The sequence below is a fragment of the Choloepus didactylus genome, chromosome 13 (assembly GCF_015220235.1).
Source record: "Choloepus didactylus isolate mChoDid1 chromosome 13, mChoDid1.pri, whole genome shotgun sequence".
Taxonomy (NCBI): domain Eukaryota; kingdom Metazoa; phylum Chordata; class Mammalia; order Pilosa; family Megalonychidae; genus Choloepus; species Choloepus didactylus.
Window position 1 is genome coordinate 93,862,492 of NC_051319.1, and position 15,602 is coordinate 93,878,093.

Consider the following 15,602-nt stretch of genomic DNA (forward strand, 5'->3'; position numbering starts at 1 on the left):
CACCTACTGTGTTCCAGGTTCTGTTCTAGTGCTGGGGATACTGCAGTGAATAAAGTCGCTGCTCCCATGGAGCTTACAAGTTTGGTTGGGGAAACAGACAATGAACAAGTAAATATGTAACATGATGTCAGGTGGTTATAAGTGCAAGGATGGAAAACAAAGCAAAGGGGTGGGGAAGGAGATTGGAGAGGGCCTGAGTGAGGTGAGGACCTCACCAGGCAAAGACCTGGGCAGGGCGGGCACGGGGCGCCTGAGCCGGTGAGACCAGAATTGAACAAGGGAAGGAGAGAACCGTAGGAGACGAAGCGTGGGAGGCCATCATCAGGGCCTTGCACCCTGGGTGAGGACTTTGGGGGTCTTTGAGGAGGTGTGCCAGGTGATCCAACTGGGATTTTTAATGGGATCACTCTGGCTATCATGTGGAAAAGAAACCTGCTGGGAGACTATTTTAAGGTCAAGCACATAGAAGGGATCGGCGCTCCACTGAAAAGCAATGCCTTTAATAAACCACTGCCTGAACACACGCAGAGTCTAGACATTCGTTCACCAACAGGTCTTTACTGAAAGCCTATCATACATGCCAAGTGCTGTTCTAGGTGCTTGGAATATATCAAGACAAAGATCCTTGTCCCCTTGGAGTTTATATTCTGGTAGGGGAAACAGAAAGTAAGTAACACAATAAAAAATTAAACAAATTATTATATCAAGTGTTAGAAAGTAATAAGTGCTATGAAAAAAAATAAAAAGTTGAGCTCAATAAGGGGGTTGGGAGACCAGGAAGGGGGAAACTTGCAGTTTTAAATAGGACGATCAGGGCAGGTGTCATAGAAAAAGGGGCATTTGAACAATGAAAGAAAGCATGAGATGAAATTTACCAAACAAATGAATATGTATGGAGTGCTGCTCTGTGCCGCGCCTCTGCTGGGCTCTAGGACGTGACAGTGACTTAAACCACCCAGTGTGAGACTGAGTCTTGGGGCCCACATCCCTCCAGCCCAGGCCTGTTTTCTGGAGGTGGGTGAGTACTTGAGGGAGACAGAAGTAAGCTTCTCTCCAGGCAGCCCCGGCTCTGTCTCCCCACAGACACCGAGCGCAGACCTCTTCCACTACGACAGTATGAACGCCGTCAACTGGGGCATGCGAGGTGAGTGCGGCCCCCCGGGGGCTGCCAAGGGGCGGCCTCTCATGGGCCTCACGGGGACTTTGGGATGCCCTGCCTTTAACCGCCACGTGACCGCCCAGACGACCGTTCTGTGCAAACCAGGAATTCCTGCTCCCTTTCATATCCCATCCCCTCCCCTTTCCCCTCTCCTTCCCTCATCCTCTCAAGTCCCCGCTTGGGCCATCCATCCCATGCGGGTTCCCAGAGCCTTCCCCGAGTGCTGTTATCCCAGCACTGCTGACTAGGGTTTCCTGCCTGCCCCTGGTGGAGAGAAACACTCAGCGCCAAATGCACGTTGTTCCCAGTGAAATTTGCGTGAGCCTCCTGCTCTCTGCCAGCTCCTACAAGCAGGCTCTGACAGGAGAAGCCTGCCTTTAAGCAGGTGTCAGGGACCCTGGAGGAGTCGTCCCAGGAGATGGAGGACCTCCTGTTTGCCTCACCATCTCAAATCCTTCTTATTTCTCTTCTAAATATCTCAAAAGGCATTTTTTTTTCTGAAACCCACATCTCCAGACCAGCCCTAACTGCAGCCATCATTGTAGCCACACCAACCTTCCTTATCCTCTGGAGTGAATTAAGCAAGGAGAGGGTCCTGGAAGGACCTGGGAGAGAAGGGGAGGGCTGGAGGCTAGTCCTCCTGAGGGACTAAAACAAAGGTGAGTGGAGTGATGCAAGCAAAGACTGACAGTTTTCCATTGTGTGTATGTGTGTGTGTGTGTCTTTTCTCTCTGCAGAGTACAAGGTAAAGGGCATTCGTAGACCCTGGGAGTCTCCGGGACCCTGAGAGCAGCTACACTGGGGACAAGCAGAAGGCTCGGGGCACTGTCTATGCAGGGAAGGGAACATAGATAAATAATCCCGAGGCTCCTTTCAAGACTAGAATCTCCCTTTCCTCCTTGGTCCTCCTTTCCTGAATCCTGCCCTAGGTCTCTTGCCTACACAGACAGTTCTTCTGGGCTCAAAACTCTCTAGAAGCTCATAATCACCTAAGAGCAGATGTTTACATTCTGAAGGCCTCATTAATGCTTTGCCCTAGCAGTTTTGGGGGAATCTTAGGGCCCTTGCTTTTTGGGAGAAGGTGCCTGGAGGCTGCTAGGCAACTCCAAGGATGGAGCCCCAGTTGTTCCTCCAAACTTTAATCTCTGGCTCTTTGTGGATAGAGAAAGGAGCCCAGGTACAAAATGTGGCTGAAAGGACATGCCCACCACCCTCACCCGAGCTGGAAACACCCCCTCCCTTTTCCTTAGATCTACCCTTATGAGCTGCTGCTGGTGACCACAAGAGGAAGAAACCGGCTGCCCAAGGATGTGGACCGCACCCGTTTAGAGGTAAGGGTAGAAAACTGAGCGGGCATTTTTGGGTTGAAGGGGTTTCAGAGGTTCCCTGGCCTAACCCAGCTTGAAGGGTGGGGGTGGGGGGAATGAGGGAATGAAGGGCTTTAAGGTCACACCGCTTGTTGGAATAGCAGAGACTTAAATCCAGGTTTCCTTCGCTCAAGTCTATTCCTTTTCAATTCAGTTAGCTTCTGTGGGGCATTGTTATAGTGTGTCCCCTCCTGGGGCTGACACTTCTGCAGACATAGGAGGAGAGCTAGCTTTGCTCCTTGCCTTCAAGGGGTCCACAGTCTAGTTGATAAGAAGAAACACACTGGTTTTAGGCTGCATTGTACAGAAAACTTGTACAAGAAACTTGCACCTTGTAGAGAAAGCTTGTAATGCGGTGGGATGGGGAGGCAGCAGTGTGTAGAAAAGCAGAGCATGATGCTCGAGTCAGACTCCCTCTGTTCAAACCCTGACCCTGCCATACCTAAGCAGGCAGTTTGGCTGGGTGACAATGTCTCTACAGCTCCATTTTCTCCTCTGTGAAGTGGGGTGGTTGTAATGCCTCCCTTATAGGGTTCATAAGAGAATTAAATGAGACAATACACATAAAGCATCCAGCAGAGTCCGACACATATTAGGTACTCAATAAATGTTAGATTACCATTATTCAGAGAAGACCCCTGAGGCCCAGAGTGGTTGGCACAGGCTTCCAGGAAGAAGAAGGATTAGACTGGCTCCTGAAGGTGAGCAGGGCTTGGATGGATGGCGGGGGCAGGAGAGCAGCACAAGCAGAGCAACGGCATAAACAAGGGCCCAGAGGTGGGCCTGAGCATGCTGTTGGGAGAGTCAAGCAGCCCCGTCCATTTGGTGTGGAGTTTCACGCCCTGTCCCCTCAGATCCATGAGCACACTCTGCCCTTTAAACCCAGCACCTCGCCCTGACTTTCCCTCTTCCTAGATTGCCCTTCCCAGCTCTTCAGCTCCTCACTCCTCTCTAGAGATCCTGGCAGCCCAAAGCCTCCCCGGCCCCTTCCCCAGGATGGGTGGCTTGCTTCTTCCTCTGACTTCCCACAGCCCTGTGTCCAGGGTGGATCAAGCCCCTCTTACTCTCCTTTGCCAGGTTATCAAGTTATCTGTTTCCTCCTCAGACCCTGAGCTTCTTAAGGGCAAGGATTATCTGCCGTCTACCACAGGGCCGGGACTGGGAGAGGCGTCAGGAGATACCAGTGGAATTGAATGCAGGCCTCTCAAAGAGGAGGCTCAGTGCTCCAGAGGAAGGACATATTAACCACCTGACTGCTAAGGAATTTGCCCAGGGTCGAGGGTTGTGGTGGAAGGTGGCAATGCGAGTGGGCCAGGCTGGGAAGCTCCGTGAGCCCTTGCAGCACTAGCATGCTGGCTTAGCAACCCGAGGAAGCAGATGATACTCCCGCAATGAGTGTCTGCCGGTGCTGAAGGGAACAGCTCCCACGGCTCCTTCTTTAAGGGATGCTCATGTTCAGGAACCCGATTGGTCCTTCACGCTCTCCTGCATCCTCCAGGACACCCGGAAGCTCAGGCCCGGGAAGCTCAACCTACCCCCAGCATCAGAATCACCTAGGGAGCCTTTTAAACGTACCAATACAGGGCCCCCTAGACCAATCAAATCATTATCTAGGGGAGGGGCCCAGGCATCAGTATTTTATTAAAGCTAAGATGTAGCCAGAGCTGAGGTCACTAGGCTAGAGACCCTGCCCCAGCTCCCTGCACTAGTTCAGGTGGTGACTGAGAAAGGAAGATGCTGACCCTGTCCTCAAGGAGCTCAGAGTACAGATATTCATTCATCCAACAAATCTTTATTGAAAACCAATTAAATATGCCAGGAACTGATCTAGGTGCTTGGAATAGATCAGTGAACAAAACAAAGACCCCTGCCCTCTAGTGTGCATTCTTGCATGAAGCGACAGACACTAAACAACACAAATAATAAAGTGATATAATATGTTATATGGTTATAAGTGCTAAGAAAAAAGTAAAAGGAGAGCAGTGTGAGGGGGACTGTGAGTTAGCAGGAGGGGCAACTTGCAGTTTTCTGTAGGGTGGTCAGAGTTGGTCTTACTGAAAAGGTGACATTTGGGCAAAGATTGAAGTAGGTGAGGAGTTAGCCAAGCTTACATATGGGGAAAGAGCATGTAGGGCCGAGGGACTGGCCAGTGCCAAGGCCCTGTTGCTGATGCAAGCCCATGTGCTTAAGGACCACAGGAGGTGAGTGCAGGGTCAGGTGAGCTTGGGGAGAATGGAGGAGGAGGTCAGAGGAAATGAGACCAGATCATGCTCTGCAATCAACACACAAGAAAGCATTGCGGGTATGAGAGTGCCCAGAGGTTGAGTGCTTTTTGCATGCTGGGCGCCCCACTGAGCACTTGACCTGTGTCAAAGTAGCCATGTAGTAGGTACCAGAATACTCCCATGTTCCAGAAGAGGAAAATGAGGCCCAGGGACATTGGGTAGTTTGTCCAAGGTCACATGCCCAGGTCTGCCTGGCTTTAAAGTCCTGCTCTTAGACGTCATGCTGTTAAGTCTGTGGTGAGTGTCAAATGAACCAGACTGGCATCAGGTGCTCTGAGAAACCAGAGAAGGGAGGCTCGAGCTGGCCCTTAAAGGAGGGAGAAAAGAGAAGGCTTAATCTCCTCCTAGTGGGTCCTGCTTGTATATGCTTTGCTTGAGGCTGAGCCTTCTGTTTCCTTACATCAAGTCATGTAAAAAGGCTTCTGAACACACTAGAGGAAACCAGATAAAGTTGTATGGTTGTACAACCAGTTGTAACCACCACCTCCCCCAACATAAAAAGAACAAGCAAGGCTAAATGTTAGTTTCCCTCGGTCTTTACTATGGAAGAGGCAGAAAACTGCCTCATACCCAAATTATTTTTCATCACTCACTTGAGTGAAAGTAAAACAAATATGGACAAGTTGATAACATGAGAAAAAAAAGAGGAGGGACACCATCTGGACTGGTGGAGATTTACAGGGTCTAACAACCAAAAGTGATGTGTGGATGCTCTTTGGAGTTTTATCCAGATGAACTAACTGTAAAAAGACATTTTTGAAACAATTAGGTGAAATTTTATAATGGTTGAGTATTAGGTGATTCCAAGGGATTATTGTTCATTTCTCTTAGGTGTGCTCATGGCATTGTGGTTATGTGAGAAAATAGCTAGTATTTTTGAGATGCATGTGGAAGTATATAGGGATGAATTGGCACAATGTCTGGGACTTGCTTTAAAATTCTTCAGCAAACAAAACAAGAAAGAAATAGATGAAACAAATGTGGTACGCTCTTGGTAATTACTGGATCTGGGCAATGGACTTGGGTGTGCATTGTACTGTTTTCTCTAGCTTTGTGTATTTTTAAAATTTTTCACAGCAGAAAGACTTTTTAAATGGCATTGACCAAGAGGATCAGTGAGAGCACATTGTATTTGAAATCAGAAGGCCTGGGCTTTGATTTCAACTCTGCTACCTACCCACCCTTCTTCCTTCCCTCCCTTTATCTTGGGCAAGGAAGTCATTTTAGTTCTCTGAGTTTTGTTTTTCTCATCTTTAAATTGGATAAAAATAGTTCCTGGTCTTCAGCATGGTTAGAAGGATTAAATGAAAAAATGAGGGTGAAGGTGCATTGCCTAATATAAATGCAATGCAAGGAACTGTTGGTTTTATTTAACACCATTAGCGTTGAAAAATCGACTCAAAGTCACTAGAAGCCAATGATGCCTATCAGAAGAATCAAAGTCACCCTTCCTTGACATTGTGGAAATGTAGCCAAAATGTTAGTGCACAGAAATAATGGACCAGGGAACTGGCTCATTATTGTGCGGCTGGCTACATAATACTCATTGACTCTCCTTCCATGCCAATTAGCTAATAAATGACTGCAGCACGTCAGCTCAGTGAATCCAGTAAGGCTGCAGGCAGGATATATGCCTTATATTCCTCATTTTAAACTTAATTTTAACTTTTCATTTTGAAAAATTTCAAGCCTACAGAAAGTTGCAAGAATAATATAATATACTTACGTCTTCCCTTCCCCTAAATGCACCAATTATTAATGTTTTGCCACATTTTACATGCCACCTATTTCTAACTCTAAAAGCTTTTGACAAGGAATCACCACCCTTTCAAGGATGTTTAAAAGAGAAAGAGGAAAGAAGGGAGGGAGGGAAAGAAGAAAGGTGGAGACACCCTGCCACAGAGGCAGAGCAAATTTTGCTCATATGCCATACCTGATTTAATATTATAAGAAAGAGATGAAAGAACATTTCAGTAAGTAGAGAAATATGATCAGTCATTTTTCATTGATTGGCCTATGAACAGCCTTCCAGACCATTTGTAAAAATATTGGTAATCTTGAAAATGCCTCCTTTTCCTCACAAAGGGGAGTGGGGCAGCATTAATCATACACACTTCTGGGCGCAGAATGCATGGAGCGGGGATGCAGATAGGAGCGGTGGTCTCAGATGCACCAAGAAGAGCCTGGGCGAAGTGGGGGTCCCACCTGAGTCGTGGGCAGGGGAGGCCCAGAGACAGGAAGCCACAAAAAGTAAGGCCTCTCCAGCAGGACCAGCTACAGAGGCCACTCGGGGAAACCTTCACACAGGCATCCACTGGACAAATATTTACTGCATGCCTTTGTTGGGTGAGACACGACAGCCCTGTGGGAACATGCAGGGACCTGCCCCAGCCCACACCTCACATGTCTGTCTCCTCCGCCCCCTTTCAGCGCCACCTGTCCCAGGAAGAGTTCTACCAGGTCTTCGGCATGACCATCTCTGAGTTTGACCGGCTGGCACTCTGGAAGAGAAACGAACTGAAGAAGCAAGCCCGGCTGTTCTAGGCAGGGGCTCTATAAATATATATGCATTTATATAAAGATATATGTAAAATCTCTATACTGAAGCTCGGTATAATCCTCTCTTATGTAATGGGACGCACTGCCTGCCATGACACTTGCTTTTCTGTACTGTCAGGCAAGCCCCTGTCATTGAGATATTTTTATGCTCCTTACTTTCTCTTTTCTAAGTGCTGTGGGATCTGGGAAGGGATTTGGGGGGACTCCCATCCTTTTACTGGGGATCTTTTTTATACTGAAACATCTGTCCTAACTCGAGTGCCCCAAGGCCCAACTCTCTTTCCTAAAGGAGGTGCTTGAAGAAGTCTCTTTCCTCTCTGCTCTTGGCCCTTTTCCCAAGTTCCCAGGGCTGATGTTTCCACACCTTATTGGCCCCAGAGGGGCCCTCCCATGGGAGGATCCATAAGTATCTCCCAAAGTCACTGAGCACCTTTGAGAGTCTCAAGTTTTCTCATCACTCCCAATTAAGGGTTCCGTGCTCTCTGGGGGTGATTCCGTCAACAGAGGTAGAAGTGTGGGCCTCCAGTCCACTCGTTACACCAGTCAACAGAAGTGGATCGGACTTGGCCTCTCCCCAGTCTTCACCCCTCCTCCTTCTGCCCTTGATCCCAGCCTCTCCTTTGTCCAAATCTAGGACTCATGGTAGGAAGAGAAAAGAGCACTTCCAATTCCACCACTTTCCTTGGGAAACAGGAAGAAAGGAGAGGGAACTGGGAGCAGGAGATGTAGCAGGGCACCTTTGGGGTTGGAGCTGCAGAGCCCTTTGGGACCCTCGTCCCTCCCTCAGTGCTCCCAGCACCTCCTGACCCTTCTCCCTTTCGAGGAGAGGCCCATTACTGCAGCCTGTATTCTTCAGCCTTACGACGATCCATGTGCCTGACAACTCAACACACTTCAGGGCTAATGTTCCCACCATAGCTCCAACCGAACAACTAGAGGGACAACCTCCAATCACCCCGCTACAGGCGATATAGGCCACATCCCAAAGAAAGGCTCTTGGTCTGTGCCTGCTGGTCCTAGGGTTGGCAGGGCAACCGTACCAGTCCCCCCGCTGTCCTCGGCCCCCTCTGCAAAGTCAGCCATGTTCCACAGGGGAAATGTGCAGAAGAACGACTGCTTTGAAATTCCAAAAGAAGCTTTGGCCAGTGCCACTCATGATCATCCTGGATGTCCCTGGGATGTCCCTGCTTTCCTGTCTCCTTGCATTCTGCAATAGGAGTGTAAAATTTAACTTTCTCTCCTCCATTTCCCAAAACTTTGACCCTGAGTTGGTGATGTTTGGTGGGGGTGATTGCTTCATGGAGGTGCCTTGAATCGGACCATTTTGAGGTCATGGAGGAAGGATGAAGACATGAAAATGACAAGAAATAATGACTCTCGATAGGCTGGTCATGTGACGTTAAAAGTGTAAAACTGAGTTCAACAAGCCCTCACTGAGCACCCACTAAGGCTGAGCACCTGCTGTATACTAAACACTGAATGGGGGAGGGGGTCCAAACAGTGAGATGACTCAACATGGCCCCAGGTCTCCCGGGCATGCCTACCGATAGTGGGTATAGTAAGGTATGGCCCCAAACATAATGGATGGGAGGCAGAAAGTGATAGGAGAGACGTGAGAACGTAGGTGTGAAATTACTGAGAAGGCAGATGCAGCTGGTGCAGACTAGGGAAAGCTTTCTGGAAGAGATTGCATTTGAGCAAATATTAAGAAGGGTCTTTGCAAACTGGGAAGAGACTAAGTTGAAAAGATGATAGGATGAGGGGCCATATACTCTTATGTAAAATGTCAACCCTCTCTGCAACTTCTCTTTTGGGCCAATGTTTCCAACCTCCTTGACCCTTTAGAAATATCCCCAGCCTGACACAATCATTGAAACTGCCTCATTATCACTGGTTAAAAACTTGGTGAGGTTGAAGGGCTTTTGTTGTTGTTGGATATTTTTGTTTCCCATAAAAGCACATAATTTCAACCCAGACCTGTGTCCTTCTTTTGTTTTCTAGTGTGAATGGAAATGAGTGAAGTAGGGAGAGGTTGACCCATGCACGTATTTCCCAAATAAAAGAGCCCAGAGGGCAGCCTCCCCCGGACCTCAGTTTCCCCTTCTGTAAAATGGGAAAGTTTGATGTGATCAGTGTTATCCATATTGCTTCCTGCACAAGGTGGTGTCCCACAAGATGATAGTGGGTGCTCCAATAACAAAAAAGGTTCTATGATCAACTAGTAATAATAATAATGGTTCCTCATTATTGGACACCAACTCTCTGCCAAGTTCTGTGCTAAGGACATTATACACATTGTCTCATCTAGGCCTGTGTAACAGCCCAATAGGGAACCATTACTATTATCTCCAACTCCTAGATGAGGAAACAGCTTTGAAGAAGATACATAATTGCCAGTGGTGGAGCCAAGGGTCCATTCCAGTCTGTCTGGCTGGAGACTAGTTTATCCACTCCTACCCGTCAGGCTGCAGGTAAAAAAATACCCCACAAAAAGTGGCTGAAACAATGACGTATGATATTGTCCTCATCACAAGCTGCGCAGTGATGCCATCGAGAGCCCAGGTTCTTTGCCTCTTTCACTCTGCCATCCTCAGCATGTTGGCTCTTGTCCTCATGTTTGCAGGAGGCTGCTGTGGCTCCAGGCATCATATCCTCACACAACCACATCAAAAAAAACAGGAGAGAAATTTCCCTTTTTGTGTCTCTTTTAATCAGAAAAACTGGCCCAGAAGCCCTCAGCAGACTTCTCCTCCCACCCCATTGGCCAGAATCGAGGGAAAATATACCTTTACCCTTAGTAAAGGAGGCTGGGAAGCTGGGTGTTTGGCATTTTCAACCTCAATAATGGGAGAGGGCTGCTCTGCCCACAAGAAAGAAAAGAGACTTGGCAGAAAAGGAATGGCCGCTGGGCAGGCAAATCACAGTGTCTGCCACAGCCACTGTGCTGTAGAAGAGCATATAATGTCTCTTCCCTTAAGGACTTGAAATGTCCATTGCCTAAAGTTCTGAGAAGTCCTGCAGTACTTTCATTTAATGCAATATTTCATAAGCTAGATTGACTTAAACTTTGTTTAAGAAATATTAGACTTACTGTATCTCATCTAGTCTGTGATGCATACTTTTCTCACATTTTGACATCTCTGAAAATGAAATGTGGCTTAAAATTAAAAGTAGTTCCTTTCTTGACCTCTCATTCTATGATGTGCAACTCTAATAACCAACTCTAACTATATCCCTGGCACAGCAACTCCAGACAGGTGGCTCAAATATGCAAAAGAATACACAAGATTGTTCCTCCATTCCTTGCACACACACCCATCCAATAAATATCTACTTAGTGAGCATCTGCTGCAGGGCAGGAGCATGAGGTTACAGAAGTGTGTAAGGCAGGTGTGGTCTCTCCTCGTGGAACTCTGGTTTAAAGGAGAAAACTGATTAAGAGATGGCACATGAAGATAACTGCTGCAGAGGCAACAAATAGGGGACTATGAGAGAGGAACAGAAAGGAACTTACTTCATATACTTACTGAAGGATAGGAGTGAGGTGCCCAAGGGAAAATGGGGTAGGAGCATTCCAGGCACAGGGAACAGCATGTACAAAGGCACTGGGCTGGGCAAGAGCTTGGTGTATTTGAAGAACTAAAAATGCCAGTGAGAATGGAGTGGAGTGAACAAAGTGGAGCAAGGGATTGGACAAGATGGGAAGGCAAGCAGGGCCTAGAACGTGCAGAGGGCCTAGAAGGTCCCTCTCACTCACTTGGGCTTTGTGGAGATTATCTGGCTTGTACTGCAGCTGCTAATGTGCTGGACACAGTGGGGATTGCTCTAAGCCTTGCTACTCAAATCATGGTTCCCAGTCAGTAGCATCAGTATCACCTTGGAGCTTGTTAAAATTGCAGAACCCCAGGCCCAACTCCCACCCCAACCTACTCAGCCAGCACGTGTATTTTAATAAGACCCCCAGTGATTTGCACACAGTAAAATTTGAGAAGCACTGTTCTAAAACATCTTCCTTTCAATGGACAGACCACAACCTTTTTTGTCAGACTTTCTGAAGTTCAGAAAGGGGCCTTTACCCCATGCACATAGTAGCCCTCAGTAACCCCCTTTGGAGCTGGATGGTGACCTGACCTTAAAAAAGCAGAACACGAGCTTTGAGGGCTACTGAAATCACAGAGGGTTAGAGCGTAAAGCCAATGCAGTAGTTGCATTTTGCAGCCACAGAAGCATGCTCACCGAGCATTTGAGCAGGTCAGGACAAGGAGCCAGCTCTCCTGCTCCTGGAGCCCCTTGTCCTCACCAGGCACCCACAAAGGAAACATGTGGCTTAGTGTGGAGGGCATCAGCCAGCACAGCTAGCCACTGAACAGAGCAAAAAGTAGAGCAGAGGGGCTTTTTTTCAGCACTGTTAGCAAAATTCAAGGGGAAAAGAACCACTGCTAAATTCAAAGACTATTAACTTCACAGAATTATGCCAACTACCTTGATGTCCCACATTAAATTACATTTTAAATGCATCATTCCACATCAAACCTCCAGTTGCTAAAAATCTTAATCCCCAGTAATAAACACCTGCTTCTATACACTGCTATGAGCTGCAGCCAAGCCATCCAGAAGCCACAGAATGAGATACTAAATAAATAAAATCCACAGGCTGTGAAGGTGAGAGCTGCTCTCTCATGATCACCCAACAGCCCACTTGCCTGTTTCCTCAGCTCTCAGGAGAAACCGAAGGCCTTCAGTCACCACCCATAGTTCATCCTCGCATCAAATAAGCACCAAGTGTGCAGATAAAGCAAGTGAAGAAGTCATGTGATGTCTATGCCCCAAACCAGAGAGCTCCTTCATTATGAGAAAGTTAGCTTATTCCAGTGTTACTCAAACATCAGTCACTCAAACAGCAACTTCACACTGTTTCTCAAATTATTTATTTACTTAATACTCTACACAATATTTTTCTTTCAATTGACTCATACCTGAAGTTTCTATATATTTATAGCAATGTCTGTGAAATTTGGGCTTTGGAAAACTGGTTGTGTTTTTTTAAAAAATATAAATAAAAATAAATCTGTAATTCTTCAAATAAGTTTATCCGTGCAGCATCTAAACTCATCTTGCATTTTCAACATTGGTCTGAATTCCACACTTTGAGAAACATTGTTCTGTTTGATAGAATTGGACTGGGGGAAGGCTACTTGTATTCCCTCACTTTGCTCATGAGGACTGGTCTTTGAGAAGCCAAAGGGAAAACAATCCAAAGATGCTGTAGAAAGAAGAAAACACCTGCTACTTTGACATCAGGCAGGGCTTGTCCTTAATCACAGCCCACCTCAGAGGCCAAGATGCTCATATACCACCAGTTGGTTCCTCACAGCATCTTGCAGACAAGACGTCCCAAGACCTAGCTGAGTTGTCAGTAGCTAGAATCCCTTATTTTCTCTGCTGCTCTGGGTTGTAAAGCCTTTGCCATTATGTCTGCTGCTGAGAGGAACAGCCGGGACATTAGAGCGTCGCAGTGCCAGACAGCCTCCCTGCATGCAGATCTCAGCCTCACCATTTACTAGACACGAGACATTAGACTTGCAAAATGAAAATAACAGCATGGATCTCATAGGGTGGTAAGGACTGAATGGCAGGCTCAGGTACAGCACCTGGGCTGCAGGGGCGTCTGCTTTTTCCTGCTCAGCATCGCCCACGTTCTCAGATTTTGTGGTTTACCCGGGCTATCAGCGCCCCCTGTGGGCCATTGATGAAACTACAAGGAGAGAGGCCGTGCTTTCTCACCTGAAATGTCCAGCTGTAAGGGCTTCAGGCCTGGAGCTGCGTGGCCCTCTTTGCCACCAAGAGGAGAGACCACCTATAGTGGAAGACTAAATAGAGGAAGGCAGAGCCAGGAAATGGAGAGATAGTCACTACTGCCCTGTTTGCATTCCTGGATCCAGGCTTGCTTTAAAGCCAGCTTCACCCCTTCACTTCCCAGTTACCATATGAGCAAATAAATTCCCTTTTTGGTTTAAGATGGCTCAGTTGTGATTCTGTCACTTAGCACCAAAGGAACTGTGACAAATACACTGGCTCACAGAGTGTGATTAATGTTGACAGTGGAGTCTCCCGTGCAGGCCTTTGCTGTCTGTGTAAGAGTGTGATTACAATTTAAATCATGCAGGCATTCGCCCCCAAGTGAGGTGCGATAGGAATCATTAGGGAAGCCAAGAGAAGATAATATGAAGGGGTAAAAATTTGCTTCAGCCAGTCACTGAAAAGGGCTTGTAGGGGCTGGGCCCAAGAGCCTGGTCGCTTCTGAAGCCCTCTTGTGGATAAAGAACTCATTGTCATACAGAAGTGTGACTGCCCGCAAACAGGGCCTTGCCCACCTGCGTCAGGAGAGATCCTCTGTCTGGCCCAAGCAATTTGTCCTTCTGCTAAAATAAAAGCCTACTTAATTTTTTAAAAAATATACATGACCATTCAAAATGCTAGTCCTTAACGCACTCTGTGGGTAATGAACTGGAAGCCCGCTGGTCATCCCATTAAGACTGCCTCACATTCCCCTGGGGAAAGAGGAACCTAGCCCAATGGACACATTTCCATGGTCCGATTTACAAAAACCTCCCTGCAGGGGGCAGCCTGGCTGTGCGGCCGTGATTTTAGTACCCCTTAACATTCCTTCTTCAGAGGAAACCCTTGTTGATTGCAGTAATGACTAACACTTGTAACTACGGGTAAGGCACTGTGCTAAGTGCTTTATACATATGATCTCGTTTAATCCTCTGGGTACTGCATTTATCTTCATTTTACAGATCAGGACATTGAGTCCTTGATAAGTAATTCATTCAGGGTCTCACAGCTGTATGTGGGAGGACAGGACTTGAACTCAGGGACGTCTGACCCCAGAGCCCATGCACTTGGCCACTGCATAACATTACCTCCCAAAATAGAGTGCCACCTGGCATTTGGGGAACTCTATGTGCCAGGCACAGCACCAAGCATTCAACATCATATATGGTCACACCTAAGCCTCACAACTACCATGTGAGGGAGGTAGTATTAGCTCCAATTTTCAGATGAGGAATCTGAGGTGCAGAGAGATTAAAATCATGCCCTTGGCTGCACAGTAGCAGGACTGGTCTTCTGGGGTCTACCTGGTCCCAAAGTCTTGCTCTTCATCAACATGTGACACAAACTGAAGAGAGTGACAGTCATGGGGGAAGAGCGTGGTTCAGGTGACAGCAGGTCTAGAGGCCTGGGCACCACTCCTAGCTCTGGCTCAAACGGGTGCTGCGACTTCAGGCAAGATTTCTTCCCCTCTCTTGATCTCAGTTTCCCCATCTGAACAAATGAAGGGACCAGACTGACTGATCCCTAAGGCTCCTCTCAGCTCTAAAATTCTTCCCAGGTTTTTGAAACCCACCTGGCATCAGCCTGCAGCCTCGAGATGAAGGTGGAGGCGTGTGTCAGGCCTTCCAGAAGGGAGTTGTCCCCGCTGGAGCGTAAGGGTGTGGGCATCTGCATCAGGCCCTGGGTGGAGGTGCCAGCAGAACAGACCCTCCAGAAGTCTTCCTGAGGCAATAATTTCCCCCAAGGCTTCACACAGTTGACCTGCAGGCCTGATTAAGCTCACAGAGATGTTTCAGTTGACTCTTGCAATGTTTTAAAACAATTGGAATTTAGTTGCCAACATTTGTAAATCAAGATATTTTGCAGTAAAATCCGGATTTCTCAGTTCTCCTGAAAAATCTGAAGATCTGGCCACAGCAGCCCTAATTCTCCATTTGTCACAACTGGCCTAAGCTGTTGGGCTACTGGCACCCAAGAATGCTCTACTGTGCCGCAGCCCCCACAGTTCCCATGGCCTGCATCACACACACCTTGCCCGCCTGGCCCTGTAGGAGCTTCAGTTTATGAGTCTCCTTTAAGGAGTCTAAGCTTAGTGCCCTCTTCCCAGGGAAGGACCAGGAGGGAGAGGCCAGGCTTCATGCAAAAGCTCCTTTTCCTCCAGACACAAGCGCACTGAGCTCTGCTGCCCCTGGAAGCTGAGCCCTTTGGCCTGAGCATAGGTAGGAGCCCAGCGCCTTGGAGCAGAAACCTGAAAGTGCTCAGGAAGGAGGGGTTTACTCCATCCGTGAAACTCTTTCTCTTTATCACCTCAGCCACCACTCAGATCTCTATCTGCTTCCCAGGGCCCAGGGAGGACCAGCAGGCAAGTGTGTCATTTCCCTGGATAGGGGCTAT

At 47.6% G+C, this 15,602-nt stretch overlaps 1 protein-coding gene across 10 annotated transcripts in view; it reads left to right on the forward strand.

The window, feature by feature from the left end:
* The window catches only part of ABLIM3 (actin binding LIM protein family member 3), a 111,112-nt gene extending 101,766 nt beyond the window's left edge, over nt 1-9,346 (forward strand). For all 10 annotated transcript variants that reach the window (XM_037801349.1, XM_037801351.1, XM_037801352.1 and 7 more), the window contains 4 exons: nt 1,084-1,144; nt 1,897-1,904; nt 2,410-2,490; nt 7,242-9,346. In XM_037801349.1, coding sequence (XP_037657277.1) covers nt 1,084-1,144; nt 1,897-1,904; nt 2,410-2,490; nt 7,242-7,355 — 264 coding nt within the window. In that variant the 3' untranslated portion in view covers nt 7,356-9,346. The remainder of the gene's footprint in view (nt 1-1,083; nt 1,145-1,896; nt 1,905-2,409; nt 2,491-7,241) is intronic.
* Nucleotides 9,347-15,602: the final 6,256 nt, after the last annotated feature.